We start from the raw sequence: 23,083 nt of genomic DNA on the forward strand, positions 1-23,083 counted from the left end.
TCATACACCCCTCTACAACCGAGTCCCTTCAAGTCAAGGTCTCTCTTCATCTCACCTCCTAATCAGGTAGGCATTTTACCCTATCCCAATCCTATTCCTCCGGATACCGACACCAGCCCCATTAACCCCTCCGCCCAACTATACCCCTAACTCTGACCCAGCCCAATTCGCCCCCCTCAGGCCAGCAACGCCGGTGGTAGTGGTGGGATTTAACTCCTTCTGCAGCGCATGCGCCGAAACCACAGACACAAACAAGGAGGGGGTGGGGGAAGGAGGAAGGAGCTTAAGACACTCCGGGAGAGTAGCGCGCACCCTCCCATTTTGGGCTCGCGCCGCTGCCGTTAAGGCGGGAACCGGCGCTGTCTCTATTCCAGCGCGAGCCTCACCAACCACCGTGCGCGCGGTTCCGGAGGCTCGCGCTGGCGGCCTGAGCGAGCTCGCGCGGAGCCCGGACACTGCGCCTGCGCCGCGGCAGAGACTCGTCTCTACCGGGTCCGCTCCCCTCCGACACCCCGGCAACGCCGTCTTCTCACCCCTTTGAGCCGCTTGACCAGGGCACTCTTCTGCCCGCTCTTGGCTAGGCCTCGCTGCTCCAGTGCGGCCTTCAGGTCGGTCACCCGCAGCGCCTGAAGAGGCTTCCCGTCCAGAGTCACCTCCTCCAGCTCCGCCATCTTGCGTGAGGTACTCGGGTCCGTCCCGACGGCTTCGGGCATCTTCGGTAATTTCCGCCAACGCCCTTCGAACGTACCGAGCTGACCCCGCCCACTGCCATAGTCAACCCCTCGATTACCACTCAGAACTCCTCGGGTTCCTCCGGAATCGCTCGGGTATTTCCGTCTCAACATCGGCACCAATCAGTTCTTCCCATCCTCCCAGCCTCTCCGCCTTCCTCACGCTGCCTTCAGAACTCGGTTATCTTCGTCTTACCGAGGCTTTGAATCGAATGTACTCGGAAGCCCTCGACTCTGGCCTAACCAAAATCGGAGTTAGTCGGCTATCTCCGAACCTAAGACTGAGGCGCTGAGGCGCTTGGGTTTTTGGGGCTGCTCCGGGACCGGAAGTGCGTGGGCTGCCGGGCTGGCCCTGCTTATGGTTTTCAGGAAACATGGAAGCGGCGGCGACAGTTGGGGTTTAAGCACTTGGTGACGGTCTCCAGGTGCCCTGTGACAGGAAAGGGGAGGTAAGCGGGGTAGAAGTCCCTCCCTGGGCCGGGTCAGACTCGGTGTTTGCGGGCTACCCTAGTAGGGCACACTTCCCGCTCTCCTACCGGTACAGCTGCCGCCTCCCGATATCTGAATCCCCGCCACTCCCATCTAAGGCTACGTTGCTCTTTGGGATCTTAGAATGCCAGGCTCCGTGGCCTCCAAAGTGGGCAAGTGGCGGCACCGTGTTTTTGGGCCCAGACTGTGAACTAATTCAAAATTATTGAACTTGAGTTTGCTGTGGAGGCCATGTCGCAAGACTAGGCAAAAGTTTCTCCTTTCCCCGAGTAAGAATAAAGTTCCTTTAGGAGGGATTGCTTCTTGGGGGAGCTCTGTGAAAAAGGCAACCTCCCTGTACTGTTTGGGTACTGAACTGATGTTAATTGCTTACGGATTCTTCTCTTTGTCACTACAAATACTCCAACCTGCAGCAGAAGAAACACAAACAGTAAAATGGGTCATAGACAAGTAGTTTAAAGTTTTCATTGTTAGACATTCAAACTGTGGAACTCAAACTATTCAAGTCGACTGACCTTCCATTTGCATTACTGATGCAAATCAATGACAGGGCATCAATAGGTATTATATATTAAACCTTAAGGAAAATGTTCAAAGACATAAATTGTCATACATCTCCAGCAGTATAATACTTGTTACACTCCTAAGTCATCATTTTCAGTCTTGAATAAACACGTGGCTTCTTCTATTTTTTCCTTTCTGTGTTATCTTATTTTGGGTGAGGCACGCTCACTTACTTTGCTCTTTAATTTTTCCTGGTGCTTTAACAGGAAATATAAGGAAGTAATGGATGTTATGAAGCTCTTGGCATATCTCAGAGGCTATGTACACATTACAAAGAAGACTTATCATATATGATTTTCACCATTGATAGCTCTGTGATTATTAGCAGCTAGGCCCTCACCAGCTGCATGTACTAGATTAAAAAAATATGTACCTTTTTTCATTTTAAGGAAGATGAGGTGGACCAACATTATCATTTTTCTTTACTCAACCTGGAACATAGAAGTAGGCCAGAGAGAGTGAACAAGAAATGTGTTGGTTATTTTTAGATTCTTTATAAGAATAATGGAGAGAAGCAGTGGTTGGGGAGGCTAATGGGTTTGAAAGGGAGGGAGGTTGGCAAATATGAAGTTATTTTGGGGTGACTTCTCTAAGGTAGTTGGAGAATAACCTATGTGAAGTACCCTGTTGTTTTCTTGTAAATTGAATTGGTGAAAAATAACTTTATCCGTAGATGGTGATTTTTGGTAAGATTCTTTGTTGAGAAGTTGTATTTTGGTTGCCCTATCTAGAGAATATCTAACAGTGCTTTTATGTTTCAGGATGCCACTGGAATCATCTTCCTCTTCGATGCCACTATCCTTCCCTACTCCCTTACCCTCAGTACCAGACAGTATTACTAACTCTTCCCCACCCCCAATGTCTTACATCACTTCCCAGGAGATGAAGTGTATTCTTCACTGGTTTGCCAGTTGGTCAGGTCCCCAGCGTGAACGTTTCCTACAGGACCTGGTAGCTAAGGCAGTGCCGGGAAAATTACAGCCACTGCTGGAAGGTCTGGAGCAGCTTAGTGTGTCTGGAGCAAACCGACCGCCTTGTATCTTTGAGTGTCAGCTACGTCTTTGGGATCAGTGGTTTCGAGGTTGGGCTGAGCAGGAGCGCAACGAATTTGTCAGGCAGCTGGAGGTCAGTGAGCCAGACTTCGTGGCAAAGTTTTACCAAGCAGTGGCTGCTACAGCAGGTAAAGATTGATGGGCTTTAAAATCAAAGAAGATAATCATATCTGATGGAGCTGCAACTTTACAGTGAGAACTTCAAGTATGTCACTTAACAGTCTAGGGATGGTATCCTGATCAACTGACTGACCTTGTTGACCAGGACAGGCTTGGTTATTTCAACTTTAATAGCCTATCAACTGGACTCCCAGCAGAAATGTTTTCCATCTAAGTAAATTCAGATCAGTCAGCCTCCTAGCTTGCTCCTTTCTACATGTCAAACCCTCAAGAACTCAATGGCTTCTTTTGCGAGTATAACCAAAAGGAACCTACATATTCTATAACTCAAGCCTATTGCTGGCCCATGAGGCTATAAAGTAGAGCCTTCCTGCTCCAGAAACAGGAGAGAAGGACGATGAAAGGTCACGTTTTTATAGTTTAACTGGATTCAGATGGCTGATTTCACCACTCTTACCAGATTCTGGCATAATTGTGTGACATCCCAACTAAGCTTCCCTAGTGATGATTTTGTAAAAGTATGTAAAAATCAGGAGAGGGAGATAATTGTTACTCCTTCCATGCTGATGTTTGTTTGAATCCAAATAGCAGTGGCTTTTTCTAAAGCATATTGTGATATCCTTGGAGCTGGTAACAAATACCTGTTCTGTAAGTTTGCTCTCCAATATGAAAACAAGTGACACTCTTTATAGGTTGAAGTGTTTATTTTTTGTATCAAAATAAAGAATCTTCAGAACCATAAGTCTCTGGAATTTTTTCATTACAGGGCTAGAATAGAGTTGATACCTAGAGAAAGAGGCATTCTGAGAAAAGTATAGACTTTCCATCCAGTTGTCTTCCAAGAAATAATCTGCCCTATCTATCCTGTCATGTCACACCTCTCTTATTCCTTCAACTGGGCCCCTTGTTTCTTGGAGCTCTGGTGAATGGTGAGGGGCAGCTGGTGCCACCTGGAGAATAGCTCTTCTCTGATAGGCCATGGTTCCCAGTGCACCCACCAGGATAAGCAGTGTTAGGCAGAGTCCCATGGACAGCCCTAGATGAGTCATGGAGGAATTATGGTCCCAGGTAACCAGTGACCTAGGAACATAGAGGTAATATTTGGCTTGAAATAATGCTCAGGCTTAGGAGGTGAAGGGCTTCACTTTTATCATAATATACAGAGCTCATGAAACTGCTTCATCCAATCAAGCTACACAGGAAATCAGGAATATAGATCCTGAAAGTAGGAAAAAGACCAAGATCCAAGTCTCCTAGCAACTTAAATTGTTGGAAGGAGACCTAACCTGGCAGTGAGGTGTTGGCAGTTAGACTATGGTGTTTAGGTAACTAGACATAGTAGCCTGTTAGTACTTTAGGGAGGAAGAGGACTAGGATCCCTATGTCCTACGGATGGGGAACTCCATCATTGTGGAGGGAAAGTTGTCCCATAGTGCTAGGTCTGAGGTGATCACACTCGTTTTCCAAAATAAGCCTAAGACACACATGAGTGCTTCCTGCAATTTCAAACACCTGGACTCCAGGACTTTGAAAGAAGGCTACTTGGAATATTGTCTTACTTGATGTGTTCTGTGGTAAAGCTGGCTCCTCCATAATATACTTCCAGGGGCTTCTTCTGGAGACTCAGGGTCAGGGCCCTGTGCAGCATACCAACCGAAGGCCCGTGGCAGCCAGAGGACTTCCACATGTACACAGTGAACACCAGTCCAGTGGTAGTGGAGGGGCTGTGGAAATAGCACCTACAGGGACATTTGGATCTCTTAAGGGAGATAGAGTCCCTGGAAGAGTATATCTCCTGAAACAGGTGCAGGCTTCAGAATGGCACAAAGTTTTCAGAGGAGAGTGGTGAAGTAACCAACTTAGGCAGTCTCCCTGGCCCACTGTGTACATCCTCAGTCTGAACTGTCCCTTTACCTGCCAGTGTGGCCTCTGCTCACCAGAGCCTGTAGTACTGCTTCAGTCAGCTCTTCTAGCGTTTCTTTCCCCACAGAGTGGCCTGGGGGCCCAGCTAATTGTAAAGACAGATGGAATAACGGGTCTTGGGTGGCAAGACTCACAGGTGGGGAAGTAACAGCATTGGTACCTTCATTTGTTTGACACAGCCGACCCCGGGGACAGAAGAGAAGACCATGGTACCCAGGTATCTGCAAGGAAATACATAGCAGGGTATAGTTATGACCTCAATTGTTTGCTCAAGCCTTTCTAAGAAAATTGTACAATCTAGATCAGAGTCACAGACTCGGTGGGTACTTAGAGAAAAATGAATGAACATCTAAATGTACTAACTCCCATACAAGCATTGTCAAACTTCCTTTTGCCAAGGGCTCTGTAGCTTTTCACTTATGATACCCACCTGAATAGCCTTTCCAGGAAGGCATGAGGCCCAGGGTGACCCCTCTACCTGCACATTGTATGCTCCCCTTTCTGTGCATTGATGTAAGTAGCAGCGGCCAGTGAGCTCTGCTTCCTTCAGGTGTGGGATCTGAGAGGGACGCCTGGTCTCGTCCCCACGGAGCAGTTGTGAAGTGAGGTTGGCAAGGAAGCAACGACTCTGGGAATGGTAAATTTCCCCGTGGGGGTTGTCTGCCCCAGGTGGGAATCCATTTTCCTTTTTCCAGCATTCACTCTGAAAGGTGGGACAGGAGGCAGAATAGTGTTTGCCTAGATGCCTTAGACGTTGACTCCTCTCCAGGCCCACTCACTTCCATTCTGTCTTCTCCAGTTGTCTCACCCCATTGGCCAGGGGCTTGTACATGCGGCAGCCTTCCAGCATGGGGTCTGAGGAACAGCTCCCCTTGTCCAGGTGCAGGTAGTGGCAGCCCAGTCCGCTGTGTGGAAGAGATGGCAGCTGACACCAGGGTCCCCGACAGCTGTACAGCCCCTCAACCACTCAGCACACACACCTGCCAGTACAGAAGAAGTCTGAGGAGCCAGCCCCACATGTGGTCACCAGACCAAATTCCAGGCCAGATCCTGCTTGAGAGGTGGGAAGAGAAAGAGCCCTCAGAACAAGTGAAGCCCCCAACACCCCTCAGCGCTGGCTGTGCTTATGCTTCAGCTACACGTCTGCAGCAGATAACCCCTTCCAACCTCTCTTGCTGCCCCCAAGCTGACTCAGGTGGTGAGGGCCCCTATGCGATTTTCCTTTGTTCTCACCCCGGCCCCACAACAGCTCCTCTGCAGCACTGTGGTTGACTTGGTACCAGCCTGAATCTTTGAAGGCAGCAAGAGTGACGGGATCAAGTCGAGTGCGCCGGGCACCATTGAAGGTAGCGGTCATTACAGAACCCTGGAGCAGTCGGGCCTCCCAGTGTGAAGACAAAGCGCCCTAGGGAGGAGGTAGCCTGTTGCCACCTGATGACCCCCTCTTCCTTCCAGCACCCCGAGGTGTTCTCAGTCTCACCTCTTCTTCCAAGGGAACACCCAGTGAAGCCCCCAGCACTCCCAAGTGTTTGGCCAGGCTGTGGCTAACAGCTGGGGTAGTGAGAAGCAGCTGTCCCCACTCATCACGCCTTGTGACTTGTGGCCTTGTAGAACAGTTCTCTGGAACTGAGCACAGAAAGTGAAGGAGGCAATATGAGGAGAGGAAAACTCAGAAAGGGTGGAGCAGAAATGGAGGGAAGGAGTTGGTGGGATGGTAGTGATCCCCTCTCTTTGACATTGTGGGAAGGCTGGCTCTCACTCCTCTCATTTACCACCGGGTCCTGAGGGGCAATCCCGCCACTTCTTGAAGAGCTGTCCAGAGAAACCCAGAGCATGGAGCAATTCATGTAGTGTGGCCTAAGGACAAATGACCGCATGGTGAGGGGGACTGGGTGTGGAATAGATTGACCGGCCATTCCATAGCCCCTCTGCCCAATCAGCTCTTCTTAGAGTCTGAGGCACCTTCTCCTCCAACCTTAATAGATTCTTCCACTTCATGGGAAGCTGAGTGACCTGTCCCCTATCCCCAACCTGTTTGCATCTTCCTATTCATCATGCAGCAGTTACCGTGATGATGTCACTATGGCTGAGGCTGGGGCTGGCAAGATGTTGGGCACAGTAGACAATGGTACCAGCAAGGGGCCTGTCTTCTGAGTCCAGCTGGCAGCAGGCAGCATAGGCTATGATAGAAGGCTGTGGATGGGCCAGGACAAGGTAGCGGTGGAAAGCAGGGATGTGGGGGAACACAGAAGAAATCTTTCTGAAAATAGACACCCACGGAACCCAGCAGGGATGGTCCCAAGGGATTACTTGAAGGGGTTTAGCTCCCGCCCAAACTTCATCAACATGACCCAAGTTACCTCAAATGAGCACAACTTTTAATAAAGATTGCTTTTATGCTCCCTCCCCCTCCCCAGGATATTTAAGACTAGGAGAGACAGAACACGGAAAAGGACTTGATTTGGGCCTCACCTCTCCATGGCACTTGGAAGTGTGGGCAATCCGCACATACAGGAGAAAATCAGTGTTTTGGACCCCAGGCCCATCTGGCTGGACCAGTTGTGGGGGACCCTGCTCTGGCCACAGTGCGTAACCACGGAGATGGGCATCAGGGATCTGGCAGGGAGTGGAATGTAGCATCTAGTTTAGCAGATGGGGACAATAGGAAACTGGGTACTAGGAGTGAGGAGTGGACAGTCTCTGTCTTTAGTCTGCCTTAGTGTCATGTAGGCAGCTGGTCAGAATAGGGACTCCTGCCACCTTCCCTCCCCATCTCTGATTTTATAAATTACCAGGGTGAGAAGGGGCTCAGGAATCTGCATTTATTAGGAAGGACATTAAACAATTTTGGTGCTAATAATGGTCTTGGGGAAGTCTAGGCAGGCTAGAGATCTTCAGATCCCCAAATCTCACCTTTACTCCCAGGCAACTCTCTCCTTTGTACCCTGGGTTCAAGAGGCTGCACCTGCCAAGAATGAATACCTGTAGGTGAGCTGGAGACATTTCTGGGTACCGCCGAAGAGGTACCGTGTACATTCTAAATGACGTGAACTCACCTGTGGTAGTTTGGGGTGTCTGGGTCTCCCCAGACAGCATGGCAGTACTGTGCAGGGTCTCGACTCAGAAGCAGGGGTCCTTGCACTGGAGGGACTTAAAAAGACAAGAAGTCGATTTCACCTCAACATCTTTAGAGTTCCTTTTCGCTGGTTGTCTTCCTCCATAGCCCTCTGACCCTCAGCCCTCCCTGACTCCCTTTGGTTTCCCTACTTACCTGCGAGGACACCCTGGAGTCGCCTAGCGGCCTGTCTAGCAGCCACCAGGGCATGAGGTACTCCTCTCCTTCCGGCTCCCTCAGTATCCCAAGCCCCATCTGATACAGGATCTCTGATATAGCAGGTTCGGATTCTCAGGGGCTGAGGATCACGAGAGCCAGGGTGGGTGAAGGAAGCAGAACGGAAGTCTGGGGCAAGTTGGGAGAGAGGGGGCCTGAGCAGGCTCACAGACTTCTGTGTCTCATCGTGTAGGCATCTGCTTGCAGCAATCCCCAGGAACAGCAGCAGCAACATCTCACAAGTGGTCCTCCCTAACGTGCCCTGGATCCTGTCTTCTGCTCCTCTCTTCCTTGCCTCACTTACTTCTGGCTGCCCTCTCTTTACTATCTCTCTCCATACCCTCTCCACCACTCTTGCTTATTTTTTTTTAAGACTGGAGTCATGTTGACTAAATCTATAGTTACCCCCAGGAGGTCGGATGTGAAGCACAAGGATCAAAGCTGCGCCCCCCCTCCACCCCCCATGCCAGAGTGGAGAGCTGGGGGGCGGGGCAGTGTTATTCCTAAAGCCTCAACTGATCTTTCCAAACAGGAGCCTGTGCCATCTGGGAAACCCTCCTAACCCTCTTTCATCTCTCATCCTAATTCCCCTGCCTTTCTGAGTGGACAACCTTGGAACCTTCCTAGAACTAAAAAGTTGGTGTTAATATAAGGGGGTGTGTGTGTGGTGGGGGGGGGGGTACTCTGTGCTTCACAGATGCCTACTTACTTCATTGGAGATGGGCAAACAAGGCTTCTGCATGGCACTACCCCCGGTATCAGAACTGGGTGGACTCTAACCAGACTGCAAGACTTTTAGGCATCACCTCCATCTGTATAGGGCACTTAGTAGGTGCTCAACAAACACATGTTGGTTGACTGACACCTCCTAGGAGAGGCTGTTGTGTTAGCTCTGTGAGGCTTCACAGATAGGCATGCTGCGGGGGAAAGTCAACTCTTACAGTGGACATTAAGAGAAGATGTTCAAAGATGTTCTCACCCAGCTCTTGGAAGTCCCTCTGTTTTCTTTGCTCACACTGTGTTTTCACATCCTCCCCCCCCCCCCCCCCATTTCCTGCCTGCCTGGCTAATTCCTACCTCCCCTATAATTACTTCAGGAAGCTTTTCTTACTTAACACCTCCTGCCCAAATTCCACTCTCGCTCTGGGGAGGGGAGGAGGCCCACTTCACAGAAGGCCTCCCCTTCCCTTCCTTCTATAATTGTTGGCTTAGAGGCACTCCCTCCACATCCTGCACTCCTTCAAGGTAAGCCTGCTTCCTGGCTGGCTTTGTAGTCACAGCACTCGGCACAGTCCCGAGGGCCTAGTCATCCGTCTGTGTTGTGGATGAAGGAACAGAACCTAACCCCATTGTTTAACTTTTGAAGAAACAGGTCAGGGGTGAAATGACATAAAGCAACACTGCTAATTCCTGACAGGATGAGAGTTTCCAGAAGGGCTGCTGACTTCCTAGGGAGGCTGGATTTGATACTTTGACACGCCACAGCTGTGGCTGGAAAGGTGATTACAAGGGAGGCAGCCAAAGGCTGGAGCCAAACCAACTCTGCCACTTTCTGCCTATGCAGCTTTGGCCCAGTGCCTCCGTGTTCCCATCTGCAAAAGGGGGGTGATTATACTTACCTGACAAGGCTACTCTGAGGAGAAAGCAAAGATTTGTAAAGTGCTGAGAACAGTGTCCATGCTCATGGTAAATACCAAGACATGTCAACAGTACATATTCCACAGACACTTCCAACTCGGTGGAGAGCTGTTCTGTTCTTATCAACATGTGTACAAATCTTTAGGGGACTCTTGTTCTTTTTCTAAGACAAACCCTATTCTGCACGTTATCAGACTCCCTCTTTTTCCTGGCAGGGCAGCCTATTTGGGGAAAACCCTTGTGGTGAGGCTTGGGGCAAGGGAGTCCAGGTCTGTGTGGCTTTCCGTTTGCCGGCCCCTCCGCAGCCGCTCCTGATGCTTTGCTGCCCCCTTATGGCCGCGCAGAGGAGGGGCACCCCCACCAGGGCCGGGGGTCAGGCTAACTTCTTCACACACGCATGCAGAACTTCGTACCTTCCAGCAGAAACAGCACAAGAAACACCTCATGTTTCTTCTGCTGGAATACCTCTGTCCTGCCTTTGCCTGGCAAATTCCTCCCCATCCTCCTAGAGCCAGCTCAGAGGGTATCCGCCTGCTGAGTTTTTTCTTTACTCCCCCAGGCAGAGGTGGTTTGCATAGCCCCTGTTCTCCAATAGCAGCTCTTGCGCATCTAGCACTTATTATATTCTCTTGACATTTATTTCTGTGCTTGTTCCCCTGCTAGACTGTGGGCAGGGGCTGAGTCTGATTTCGCTTGTGCCTCTTTGAAGAGGTGTGAAGTCGGCACAGAGGGATAATGGAGGTGGGAAGGTGGCTGGGAGGAAAGAGAGGAGGAAAGGAGAGAGGGTGAGAATAACAGTCATTGGAGCATTCCCTTTGTGCCCAGACATCTTCCAAGTACTTTAGACTCACATATTCCTTTTGGCAACCTTCCAGGGTACGTATTATTATAAATACCCCAATTTTACAACCGAGGCACGGCAAAATTAGGCAAAGTGAGTAGGTGGTGAGTGTGGCGTTTAACCCAAAATGCAATAGTGTTCTCAAGGGCATAGCATGATCGTGATCGATTGGAGGGGCAGGATGAGAAAGAGGGGGCCAGGAGAATAGGTGGAGATTGGAGGGAAGCAGCATAAGAAGAGGATGAGGCATGGGAGAGGGTGGGGCAGATCCCAGAGGGGAAGAGGTGAGAAGAGGGTGCAGAGGGAGGAAATTAGAGACTGGGAGGGACGTGCTGAGGAGGAAGGGGAGGAAGGGAAAGCCAGCTAGGACGAGGGCGGGGTGTGGGAGAGGATGGGACTGAACAGAGGATGTCTTGGTGGTGGTGGTGCCTGTGTGGATGCTCTGTCCAGCACACTGACCTCTCAGTTCCTTCACTCTCCCATCTCTAACATTCTGCATTCCACCCTCACAAGCCACTCCCGGGAGCCTTATCATCACCAGAAACTGCAGCACCTATGAAATAACTGAATCAAACATCGTGCTGTCTGATATGATCTCCTTTCCTTACGGTTTGTTTGCTCAAGTAGGCTTACTGCAGCTGTTCTAGGGGCTCATGAAAGGACCGCTGGCCCTTCCTGTCTTTTCATCTTCGGCCTTGGGTTCCATGCTCATCACTAAATCCCTCCTTCGAAGTACCCCCCCCCCCTCACTGTCTATCCTGTCCATCCTGCCTCCCAACATTTGACTTCTCTACCCTGGCCCCCAGAAGCTAAGGACCACAGAGGGAAATCACCCAGGAGAACAGTCTGTTGTCACTCCATTGTCATCATTGACTTCAGCAGAGGCATGCTCTCCAGTCAGAAATCTCAGTCCTCTTTCCTCTCATCACCTGAGGTCTTATACCTTGAAGCCTGCTTCTCAGAGCCTCCTGCTTCATCGATGACACTCATCTCTTTTCATGGTGAAAACAGACAGAACTGGCCACAGCCTGCTACATCCTACCTGTGCCTGTATCTGTGTCTGCTGCTGTCCGGCTGTCCCTTCTTTCTCCTTGGAGGAGAGGAAATGTCCACCTCCCTTGGGAGGTGGTTCCTGCCTCTGATGCTCTGGATCCCATCAGAGGGAGATCTGGTCTCAGCCCCTCTCTGACTTGGTCTGTCCCCCAGCCACTGTCAGTGACCAGGAAGGGCCTGCCTGGGGCCTTGGCATACATTTCTCCATCTGCTGGGAACCCCTGCTCTTTGCCAGACCAACTCCTCACCTTTTAGAGATATCTGTATGTTACTTCCTTGAAGAAGCCTTGCCTGACCTTCACCTTTAAGTCAGGTGCCCTTGGTAACATCCATCCCAGCTGCCCCTTTACTTTTGCCACATAGCACTGCCCATTTAGAATTATCAATTTATTTGTGGTGTTATGTCTGGCCCCCTCATGAATCTGTAAGCTCCATGAGGGCAGGGACTATTCTCTTTGTGTATCCTGTAGCTTCTAGAACAAGCAAAGTGCCCAGCCTGGAGTAGGTGTTATAACTATTCTTTGAGCAAATGAATACATGAATGGGTGTGACGAGGAGACGGGAGGGATGTGAGGGGGAAGGAAGGATGGGGATGGGAGGTGAAGAGAGCAGATGGCCAGTGCAGGGAGAGGGTGGTAATGACAACGTGCAGAGGTGAGGCTGGGGATGGAGGGGAAAGGTAGGGAGGGGAGGACCAGGCAGAAGGCATCTCTGTGCTGGTGCTGGGCCTGAGTGAGGCTTCCCAGGAGCTCTGTCTCTTGGCCATGCTGCCTGAGAAGTTTGAAGGCAGAGCCAGTGGGCGGGGCTAGACTTTATCTTAGGGCGCAGTCCTAACCTCAGATGGTGACAGAGCGGGAGCTAGCAGGGGTTTTGCAAACCGTCCCGATTGCAGCAGGCCAGCAGTCTCGCTCTGGAGGGCGGGTGGGGCCTGGGCTTATCTCCCAAGTACAGTCCTAACCTCAGATGGTGACAAAGCGGGAGCTAGCAGGCGTTTTGCAAACCGTCCCGATTGCAGCAGGGCTGGATGGCCTGGCCAGGGGCAACAGTGCTAGGCGTGGGGGGCAACAGAGGGTTGGACAGTTTGGGGCCTTGGGTTGAAGTTTGGCTTTTGGGGTGTGGGGGATCCATTCTACCTATGGCTTGCCTTCACCTACCTTAGATCTCTGTTTCTAAAACCACAGGGGGAGGCTATGGCTCTGTAGGTGGGGTTCTCCCTGTTAGGAAGCCTGGCTTTTCCCAAGTCCTAGGACCCTTCTGCTACTTCCAGAAGTCAGAATTGATGGCCAGTTGCAGCCATTTTCCCACAATGTCCCCAGCAGGGTTGCCTCAGGGAATTTCTCATGAGTCAAGGAAGTTTCTCTGGGGCTGGGCCTGCTTATAGGAGCAGCTGACAAAGTCCAGTCAGGAGTCCTGCCCAAGTATAACCATTCACACTTAGGAACAGCGCAGGCTGAGAGGAGAGGTCTGCTTGCCAGGGGCCAGCGAGGGTGACAGGAAGTGACTGGCCTGTCAGAGAGGAGGTGCACAGGCCCTCAGCCAGCCCTGGCTATTGTTGCCTCAGCATCTCCTATACAGCCCCCTGCATCCCAGAGCCCCCTCCCTGGCTGGCACAGGGTAGGGGTGGAGGTGAAGAGGCCCCTTTCCACCCCCACTACCCCAACCGGGATCTTGCAACACTGGGATGGGGGCCCTGGGGGCCCAGGCGTGTGGCAATCCATGGGGGGTGGGGTGGGGAGGTGTGCACTGAGCAGGGGAGCAGCTTTCACAAGCAGCCACTGCAGGACTGACCTTGGCTGCCTCACCTTGGGCAGCTTCCTCTCTCTTCCCGGTATCACCAAGTAGCGTTCCTTCTCCTCAGCCGTTTCCCAGGGGCCTGAGGTCCTGTCTCTCAGCTCAGCACTCTCATCCCAGTCCCTAGTTCAGCTCATGAAGGAAAAGCGGGCCTGAGCCCACTGTGGAGGCTAAAGCAATGGGACGCATGTGTGTGCTGTTTGGACCTTGATTTGCTGGTTTCTTAAAGTCACCGCAGCCCAAGGATGAACACTTCTTTCTGCCTCTTCTTTCTCTGAGGCAGCTCTGCTTTGGGGGGTGAGGGTGGGTTGGAGAAGGGGTTTGGGTGCTGGATGCTTGCTGTCTGTGACACCTCAGTTTCTTAGGGACTGTCCTGTCCCACAGAGGGAATGGGAAGGGGAGAGAGAGTCCTTTGCAATTCCATTCTAGACAGAGGGAGGTGCTTTCTTGTTTACCCCTTTCCTTCTTCTTTCCATTCAGCCAGCCTCACTTGGCTTGCTTTCTTCTTCTTGATCACCCAGATTTTAGAGCCTTCACCTTTGTTCTCCCCTCTGCTCACCCTTCCACCCCAGTTTGGCACATCTGCCTCCTCCTTGAAATGTTTTAGGTTTCAACTCCAGTCACTTTCTCAGAGAAGCCTTCCTTGACCACCCCAGCTAAAATAACCTCCCTCCTAGGGCGCCTGGGTGGCTCAGTCGGTTAAGTGTCTGACTTTGGCTCAGGTCGTGATCTCGCGGTCTGTGAGTTCGAGCCCTGCATCGGGCTTTGTGCTGACAGCTCGGAGCCTGCTTCAGATTCTGTGTCTCCCTCTCTCTCTGCCCCTCCCCCACTTGTGCTCTGTCTCTCAAAAATGAATACATGCAAACAAAAAGTTTTTTTTCTTAAATAAATAAAATAACCTCCCTCCCTGTTTATCCATTTGGTTTCCCCAAATGGAGGTATTAATGGATTGACTGAAGGGATTAAGGGAAAGTTGCAAGGAGAGATGAAGAAACTGGCTAGCTGCAGCGAGGGTCCATTACAGCCCCCAGGGCCATAAGGGCAGGGAGCCTGTGAAAGAGAGCCTTGGGCAGCACCTGTCCCCTACCGCACAGAGGGTGCCCTCCTGCTGCTCTCCAACGTCCAGTCATGCCTGGAACACAGCAGGATGACTAAGGGTAGGGGGCACCTAGAAAGGCAAAGGAAGATAGTGCACTCGCTTGTTGTCCTTTTCTTCCTACTCCTTCAGTGAAGAGCTGGGTCTGTCTGGGTCACTACCGTGTTCTCAACACCTGGCAAGAGCCTGGCACAGGGACAGATGCTCAACAAATACTTGTTGAATAAGTTACTTTGGCCCAAACCAGAGGAGGTCAGGTTAGAAGCCTCATTCAGAAAGTGTGACCCCTGGCTATGTGTCATCCCCCTGGGATGTGATCTGCCAGAGCATTGGGGCATGCTCAACACTCCTTGTCACGCAGGCACCAGGTGTGTTCTTTTCTCACAGCGGCGCTGGGACCCTTCTCCAGCCCTGGTGCCAAGCACCTGCCCAGAGGATGGTGGACGGCTGGGCGGAGACCCATTTCAGAGCTGTGGGAAAGAAGCACGGAGTTGGTGCTGAACAACCCAGGTCCCATCACCCAGAACCTTGAAAATAAGTCAAGGGGCAGTGGTCTTGAGCTGAGAGGAGGAAATCCGGAGGTTGAGTCACTTACCATGTTCTGTACAAACCCCCCTTATGCAACCCCATCCCCCTGGGCTAAAAGGAAGGTGCGGGATTCTCCCGGACATCCACAGAGACTGGCGCCTCCCCCTTACAAACTCAGAAGGCCCCACAGCTGAGGAATAAACCAGCTATTGACATTCAGATCTGTCTGTGCAGACCAGATCTGTGGCAGTGGGATCCAAGGAGAGATGTAGGACAGGATGCCTGAGGGACACAGAGGCAAAGGCAGGAAAAGGGACTGAGTCCTGGGTGAGGCTGGCGTGCTGCCCACGGATGCCCAAGATGTAGGAAGTCTCTGCCCCTGGGGATGTGGAGATGAGGGGAAGGGAGAGAGAGGGAGAGACTGGGAAGATTCAGTCTTTCCACCTGTCAGAAAGTTATTCCTTAGTGTCTAACTTGGGCTTTCTCAGCAGTGGCCTACAAGTCACTGGCGGCCCAGGAGAGACTCTAGCCCCTATTGTGTCTTATGTCTCTCATGTGCCCATAATTCCTGGTTACTTATTGAAAGGACTCTCAGGCCCACCCTATGTGCCTCTGTGGGGAGGGTGTGAGCAAGGAGTAGAGACAAGTGCCGTGTAATGACACAGCAAAGGGACTGAGAGAGCCTCAGGAGAATGTCTCTTATCCCCTCTGGCTTTATCTGTAAGATGTGGCTCGCACTATCTTGCTTGTCTGAGGCCAAAGCCCACCAGCCGATCTCTTGAGGTCTCTTCCAGCACCTCTTGAGATCTGTGATTTTTGTGGAGCTGTTTTTGATTCTGCCTCTAAGCAATCCTGTGACTCTGGCTAAGTCCCTTTCTCTTCCTGAGGCCTCAGTTTCCTCACCTACAAAATGAGAAGTTTAGATGAGATCCTGAGGTCCTTCCAGTTCTAGTAAAGTGGAATAATAACAACTATTCATCTCACCATGTGCCAGGCCCTGTTTATCTATGAACATAACAACACTGTGAGATGGGTATTAATCCTACTCCCATGGTACAGATGAGGAAATTGAGGCACAGAGGGAAGTCACTGCTTCAGGTCATACAACTTGGAAGAACCGGAGGGAGATTCAACTGGAGCCTCTTAAGAGGGCTAGAGTTCTAGCAAGAAAGAATACTTTGCACAAAGGATTTCACTGGTAGAGGTGCCTGGGTGGCTCAGTCGGTTGAGTGTCCAACTTCAGCTCAGGTCACTATCTCACGGCTTGCAAGTCTGAGCCTGGCGTCAGGCTCTGTGCTGACAGTTTGGAACCTGGAGCCTGTTTCACATTCTGTGTCTCCGTCTCTTTCTGCCCCTCCCCTGCTCATGCACATGCTTTGTTTCTCTCTCAAAAATAAATCAACATTAAACAACAACAACAACAACAACAACAAAACCAAGGGGTTTACTGACAGAGGTGATCTTGTCATTATCAACTTTCTTTCATACACACAGGTCTCAGGCCTTTCCCAACGGAGTCCTCCCCCAGGCACTCAGATTCTAGTGCTTTGGAGAACTCAAGCCCCAGGGAATGAGGGGCAAAGAGGGAGTGGGTGGATAGGAGCCATGTGTGGGGGGGCTGTCAGCCTGGTGGGCTCAAGCTGTGGAACTGGAGAGAAAAAGTTGAGTCCTGGATTAAGAGCTAGGGGACCATAAATGTGGCAGAGCCATCTGGAAGCTGACAGGAGCTCCCAGACCTATATATCAAGGTGCTGGGGTCAGCAGGCCTAGACACAGGGACTGGGAGGTGCTGGGATCCCCCCACAAGACACAGAACTCTGTTAGGGAAACATCCAGAGGCTGTTCCAGTCCTGTGGGATTGTAGGGGTGGTGTGCCTTCATTATTCAGAAGGATAGAGTGGGTTGGGCTAGGGGCAGGGGGAGAGCGGAGCAGAGTGACAGACACGCAGCTTGGCCGTGTGGCGTGTCAGGGGAGAGCTGTGGGCAGTGTATCTGTATTCTTGGATATTCATTTGTGCATGGAACCGAGAGGTATACAGACCCAGCCATATGCATTCCCTGCCCTTGAGGCCCCCATGCCACACATGCAACCCCCCCCCCCCGCCACTGGAGAAGGCCAAGGCCCAGTGTGCAGGCCCATTACTGAGTCATAGTGCAATTTTATTCAGCCATAGAATCATCATGCTGGGGTCTGCCCTCTTCCCTTGCCACCCGCTGCCATTTGTCCACGGTCTATGTCTCAGGCTCAACCTGTGAGGGCTCTAGGGCCCCAGCAGGGTCAGGCCGGGGGCTGGTGTCACAGTCTGCCAGCTGGGCTCAGCTGCAGCCCCCCACGCCCTTGATGAGGTTGGCAGCCTCAGGGATCTGGCGGAAGAGGTTTCGGAGGGTGTCCAGCTCCTGGGTCAGCTGCTCCACGCGGCTGCGGAGGCGCTCGTTCTCTGCCATGTACTCCAGCACCTTCTGTTGCGTCTCCAGGATGCGCCTCTTGGCCTTGTCCCTGCTCTTGCGCACAGCAATGTTGTTCCGCTCCCGCCGAAGCCGGTACTCCAGGCTGTCCTTGTTCACCGCCTTCTTGCCTTTGTGTGAGGGGCCAGCTGGGGATGGCGCCTTGAGGAGGGGGCTGCAGGGGGGTGCGGCGGCGGCCACAGGGGCCTGGAGGGGACACAGAAGGACCAGAGGTGAGGCTCTGGCCAGGAAGCAGAGTGGAGGCAGGGCAGGAATCCCAGCAGCACAGGCACACTTGGGCGTCAAAGAGATACGGGATCCAGAGCCAGCTTTTGGCTCTCAGTGAGAACAGCCACTGCCCTGCCACATGCAGAGGGTCCCCCGCTCTGACCAAAACTTCCTTTCATGTTCCCACAGGGTCTGAGGACACTTTCCTTCAGTCTCTCTCGAGTCTCTAGTCCTACGACCAGTAGGTGTTTTCTCTTCTAGAAGCAGGTGGCAGAGAAACAAGAGGAAAGGACTGATGGAGAGCAGAGAAGCTGGTGGGACCTGAGGTCAGGGCAGGTCGGCTGGCCACAGGGGCTGCAGGACACACTGGGTTCCAACCATACGGTAGGGTCTAGGATAAGCGTGAATTCACAGAGAAGCAAAGAGGGGTCCTGGTCGGGGGGGAGGGCGTGGTGGTGAGCACAGAGGGCTTTGGGCTGGGTCAGTTCCACACAGCAACATCAAACATAGACTGGTTAGTGTAAGCGGGGAGTTCAGAGTCCTGCACCAGCACGGGCCTCTCTCCAGCTCCTGGGTGCCAGGGACGGGATTTGACCTGCTCTTACCTTGAGGACGCGCAGGGGCTGGCTGGGCGCTGCCAGGGCTGGGGGCAGGTGCATGGCCGTCTGCCCACAGTGTGCTACTTGGTACTGCAGAGGATTGTAGCCACCACGGCTGGCCCCTCGGCTGCCCTCTGGTCCCCGGGGCTCCTCCTTCACGGCCACAGCCCTGGGGTCGTAGCTCCCTGGGCTGCTGTAGATGCCAGGCCCCAGTGCCTTCCTGTCAGGGCCGAAGGTATGTGGCGGGTAGGCGAAGGGCCGTGGGTCGGGCGGCAGGTAGTGGGGGAAGGCAGGGGTTCCAGGTCCCTTAAGTCCTCTGGCCTCAGGTGCTGGCTTCACAGTGAAGAGGTCAGAGAGGAGCTGTTCCTCCCCAGACTCGATGTAGGCGGAGAGGTCGATGGAGGCCTCATGCTCACACATGTCCCCCAGCTCTCCAGGCCCCGCTCTGCCCCCTGAGAACTCGAGTGGCTGCTGGCCAGCCCGGGGCTCACACTCGTAGTAGGTCCCGTGGGACATGGCCGGCCCGCCCCCTCAGCTCCCCGCCCCTGCAGCCCTGCTCTTGGGGCACCCTCTGGGATGCTCGACCTGCCTTCTCCCTATCTCCCCCTGCCCTAGATCTGCCCTAGATCTGCCCTCTCCTTACTCCTCTGTCACCCACTCTTGTGTGGCCTCTCTCCTCCCTCCTCTGCTGTTTCCTTTTCCTTCCTCAGTAGTCAATGCCTCTTTTCTCTTCCCTTTTTTCCTCCTCTCTCCTTGGGGTGACTCAGGGAGGGGCAGGGCGCACCCCGGAGGAAGGGATGCAGGGCTTAGAGAAAGGGGGCCCCTGGCCTATTTAGCAGTTGGGAGCACTCTTTGGTCAGGGTCCAAGCCAGGGTTCTCAGACGCCTGGGAGCTGATGCTTCTGGGAATGCCTCCCCCCTCCCTGTTGAGTCCAGGGGATTCCAGAGTCCTCCCTGAGGGTAACACCTCACTCTGAGTGTCCTCCTCCCTCCGACTTCTAAAAAGTTCTGTGCAGATGAGGTGCCAAGTCAGAATGAACAGAGAAAACCCTCTGCCAGTGCCGACCCCAGCCGGATCTGAGCTCCTCCCTTGACACGCCTCCCTCTCTGCCCCCCACCCCCCCAACCCAGCGCTGGGCTCCACCTACCCCCAGGGGGAGTCAGTTCCTTTTGTAGCCCCACCTCCCAGGGCATTCTCTTGGGTACAGGCCAGGGGGTGTTGTTTGAGGGGTTTACGAAGTAGTGACAGGTTCTGGGACCAAGCCTGCACTGTGGTGCAGAGCATTTGCTAAGTTTTTGTGCAATAGCCCGAACCCTCTTATGTTTCCAGCGCTGGGTAGCCCTTGCAGCCTGGCACTATCCCTGACTGCCAAGGCTTGGCTGAGGCACCTGCTCAGGACTTGGGCCCCGTGCCCCAGAATCAGGCAGGCTGCTGACCCAGGAGCCAACAGCTGCACTCCTCCAGTGACTCCAGTGCTCTCTCTTCCAGCTGCCCTGCACTGCTAGAGCCTCAGGCTGGCACTGTGCCCCCACCCCCCCATCTGGTCCTGGGGCTCTGCCCTGTTTCCTGTGCCTTGTGCCGCAGGGCTCAGGCACTCACTGCAGCTCGGTTTGCTGTCTTTCCTTCTGCATAGCCGTTCTCTGACCTCGATGCGTGTCTCTTGGGTCCACTTCCTCTTGCAAGTCTTGAGAAGACTTCTCTTTGTGTCATCACCTCTTCCTGGGACTCTGTTGCAGGGTTTCCAGGAGAAGCCCAACCTCGGCACGTTTTGTCTCATGCTGAGCCCCCTCTCCCTTCCCTTTTCTTTTTGCTCTGGGAACTCCCCACTCTCTCCTGTTAGAGGTATTGCAGTTGCTCTGTGCTTACCTATTGAATTTCTCCTACAAAAGGGACTATAGGTCCAGAAAAGGAAAGGACACAGAAATGTGTCACCAACTCTTTTATCACCAGCAGATGCTGTGAGTACCCTGTGGAGGCCAGAAGGTTTGATAAGTAGGGTACATTAAGGGCCAGGGCAAATGCAGAGGGGATATGTGTGGCATTGAACATTAAAATAAAGTATGCAAATGTAGACATGGCTGCCTACCCGTCAGGCTAGTTAGCATCTTCCTTCCTCCCTCCCATCTCCAAGGGCACAGCTTAAGGTACTTCCTCTGAAAGCCCTGTCCTGGCATGGGGAGATCTGCGTGTATCCTGGAGACAGATCTCAGGGACCAGATGGGGAGATTTCTATCTGATCTCCTTTTCAAAGGACCTTGGGCCAAACAGGTACCAGAGCTGAAGTACTTCAGTTTGGCAGGAGTGCCTCTGTTGACCACCAGGTGGCAATGTTGGTCCAGAATTCAGGACTTGAGGGGTTGCTGTGGTCAGGCATCCGGGGGCCGACAGAGGGCAGCCTCCCACAGCCATGACAAGGGCAAGCCGCCGCTGGGCCCCCAGAAGGAGGAAGAAGAATCACCGCGGGGTGGGGGCTTGCAGTGTAGTTACCGGGAGGGTGGGTGGCCTGAGAGGACTGGGGCCAGGGCCTTGTCTTAATGAGGAGAAATTCTAGCCCTCTCCGACTTTGGAATAGTGATGATGGCTAAGGCCTGGCATTTTCTGGGGTTACGCTTTTTTGATCATTGAAACATTTACTTTTCCATGCTGACCATTTCCCTGTGAGTTAAGGGGGAAGGTAAGCAAGACAGAGGGTATTTTTATCTCTGCCTTATAAAAGAGGAAAACAAGGCTGAAAGGCCAAACCTCCCAAGGTCACACAAGGATGCAGTATTGGTCCTGGGGGATAGGGCTGTAGGCTAGTTCTTGAAACCCCCAGGCAAGAAGGGGTGTGGAAATGGGGAGCTGTGTGACTCAGAGAGCCATGTTTGCCCTCAGTCAGCCCTCCTGAGGGGAGCGAGAGACCGTGTCAGTCCCCAGTCGCCAGTGCGGGGGGGGCGGGGGCGGGGGCGCTGGAGGAAGCAGGGAAGTGTGCAAATAGAGCTGGCAGGAAATGAGAAAGGCTGGGGCCAGTAGGAGATAAGTGATCTCGGTCTCTCACCTCCCAGGCTGGTGGCTGACGTTGCTGGAGTACTGACATCAGTGTTTCCCAGTAACCGAGGGGCTTGGTGGGGGTGGGGCAGGTTGCATTCTGGATGTCCCTGCAGGGGAGGAGTGGGTACTGGACAGGAACAGAGGAGGGGAGGGCAGTGCCAGCTAAGAGCAGGGGGGCTTCTTGGATTCCATGGAGTTACTCAGGAGTGGAAAGAAGCCTCCTTGGCCAGCAGGATCATTTCCTCCTGTGCTGCTTCAGTTGCTACCTGTTTGCATTAACTGAAACAATGCATGATATATTATCTTAGTGACTTTGTAATAGGCCTCAGTTCAAAAGTCACCTCCTTCACCAGGTCCTTCCAACAGGGAGGCAGCCAAACATGGCAGTCAAGTGTGAGAGAGAACTGGGCTTACATCCTGCCTCTGTCACTTCCCAGCTGGGGGGCCTCAGGCAAGTTACTTAATCTTACTTGTAAAATGGCAGTAGTAAAGTCTACTTTGCTGGATTGTTTAATTACTTTGAATAAGATAATGTATAGAGAGCAACTTATCAGTAAATGTTCAGTCTTCTTCTGCCCTTCCTCTGACCACCTCTTGTGGTTTATCTGTGTCTCCTAAGTAGACAAACTATCTGTAGCCTCATCCGATGCCTTAACTTGACAGGTATTTTGGGGCATGTAGGCACCAGGCACCATACAGGTTCTGGGGATCTGGTGGACTCAGCTTGAAGTCCACCTGGTGTGGGCAATCAGCCATGCCCGAAAGTGCACATGTACATGTCATGTGCCTTCTTTCCATCATAGACTATTTGCTCCTTGAGGGTAAGGTCAGATCCACTTTTTGGACTTCTTCAGCTGACCATATTGCCTGAATTATAATTAGTAGAGGTGGATTGTCAAGTATGAATATTTTCATGGAGTCAACGGGACTAAGTATTTGAAATCTGTGCTGATTTGGAAAATTCAGGAGTAAGTTTGCTATTCTCATAGCATATAACAAACCCCTTGGACACGATGGTTCTAAGATATGTTGTGCGACTAACAAATGAATGCTCAAGCAGCTATGATTTCAGTGACCTCCAAAGTCCCTAAGGTCAGAGCATCTGAATTCCTACCATTAAAGTGACTAACAGGGTTAAGACAGGGTAAAAGCCCAGGTTAAAAATAAATGCATGTTACCCAGGAGGAGACTACATTTTCCCATTTGACCAGGTTAAAAAGGTCAGCAAATGTCACCTTAGGGGGATGGTGGCAGTGGATAGGAACAAGTGTCTCCACAGGGTGAGAGGGGACTGGGAAGGGCCAGACTTGCTGGAATGAGGCAACATGGAGAATATACTGGCAGCCATGGGAAGGAAAAGTATGTGCATTGGGGCAGAGGGGGTTCAAAAGGGTGGATTTGAGTCCTGGAGAGAAGCCTCTTGCACAAGACTGGCCTCTGCCCAGTTTTGCCCTTGCTCTCTGGGGACAACCTTGGGCTGGGAGATTGAAGGACTCTTTGAGAATAGGTTTAATCCTTTTTTTTTTTTTCTTTTCCTTTTCTCTAAAGGTGCTATATAGGTTAAGTGACTTGCCCAAGGACACAAGCTGTTTAGTGGCTGCTGACCTGGGACTCAGAGCCAAGC

The 23,083-nt window shown here is 52.3% G+C and overlaps 4 protein-coding genes across 11 annotated transcripts in view; 1 reads left to right on the plus strand and 3 right to left on the minus strand.

The window, feature by feature from the left end:
• The window catches only part of ACIN1 (apoptotic chromatin condensation inducer 1), a 34,493-nt gene extending 33,526 nt beyond the window's left edge, over nt 1–967 (minus strand). For 3 of the 6 annotated variants that reach the window (XM_040476657.1, XM_040476656.1, XM_040476653.1), the window contains exon 1: nt 534–967. In XM_040476657.1, the coding sequence (XP_040332591.1) occupies nt 534–845 (312 nt within the window). In that variant the 5' untranslated portion in view covers nt 846–967. The remainder of the gene's footprint in view (nt 1–533) is intronic. The other 3 variants (XM_040476658.1, XM_040476654.1, XM_040476655.1) reach the window with 1 other exon arrangement.
• Nucleotides 608–3,698, plus strand: CUNH14orf119 (chromosome unknown C14orf119 homolog). 3 transcript variants are annotated; one of them, XM_040476665.1, is made up of 2 exons: nt 608–718; nt 2,546–3,698. In XM_040476665.1, the coding sequence occupies exon 2, from the start codon at nt 2,547–2,549 to the stop codon at nt 2,973–2,975; it is 429 nt and encodes a 142-aa protein (XP_040332599.1). In that variant the 5' UTR covers nt 608–718; nt 2,546; the 3' UTR covers nt 2,976–3,698. The 3 variants fall into 3 exon arrangements, with proteins under 3 accessions (XP_040332599.1, XP_040332598.1, XP_040332600.1); XM_040476664.1 differs by lacking the exon at nt 608–718 and adding an exon at nt 1,049–1,180; XM_040476666.1 differs by lacking the exon at nt 608–718 and adding an exon at nt 1,209–1,781.
• Nucleotides 3,699–3,828: 130 nt separating this feature from the next.
• On the minus strand, nt 3,829–8,445 carry CIROP (ciliated left-right organizer metallopeptidase). Its single transcript, XM_040476472.1, has 14 exons — nt 8,151–8,445; nt 7,936–8,020; nt 7,793–7,844; nt 7,309–7,495; nt 6,947–7,239; nt 6,652–6,736; nt 6,360–6,505; nt 6,113–6,284; nt 5,860–5,929; nt 5,688–5,784; nt 5,310–5,582; nt 4,871–5,100; nt 4,516–4,695; nt 3,829–4,036 (listed from the first exon to the last, which is right to left on the minus strand). Exons 1-14 carry the CDS (start codon nt 8,443–8,445, stop codon nt 3,829–3,831), a joined length of 2,373 nt encoding a protein of 790 aa, XP_040332406.1.
• An 8,851-nt stretch (nt 8,446–17,296) lies between these two features.
• CEBPE (CCAAT enhancer binding protein epsilon) lies at nt 17,297–19,491 on the minus strand. Its single transcript, XM_040476667.1, has 2 exons — nt 18,436–19,491; nt 17,297–17,809 (listed from the first exon to the last, which is right to left on the minus strand). Exons 1-2 carry the CDS (start codon nt 18,943–18,945, stop codon nt 17,474–17,476), a joined length of 846 nt encoding a protein of 281 aa, XP_040332601.1. The 5' UTR covers nt 18,946–19,491; the 3' UTR covers nt 17,297–17,473.
• Nucleotides 19,492–23,083: the final 3,592 nt, after the last annotated feature.

This window comes from Herpailurus yagouaroundi, unplaced genomic scaffold, assembly GCF_014898765.1.
Source record: "Herpailurus yagouaroundi ecotype Mexico unplaced genomic scaffold, PumYag 141, whole genome shotgun sequence".
NCBI classification, from domain to species: Eukaryota; Metazoa; Chordata; class Mammalia; order Carnivora; family Felidae; genus Herpailurus; species Herpailurus yagouaroundi.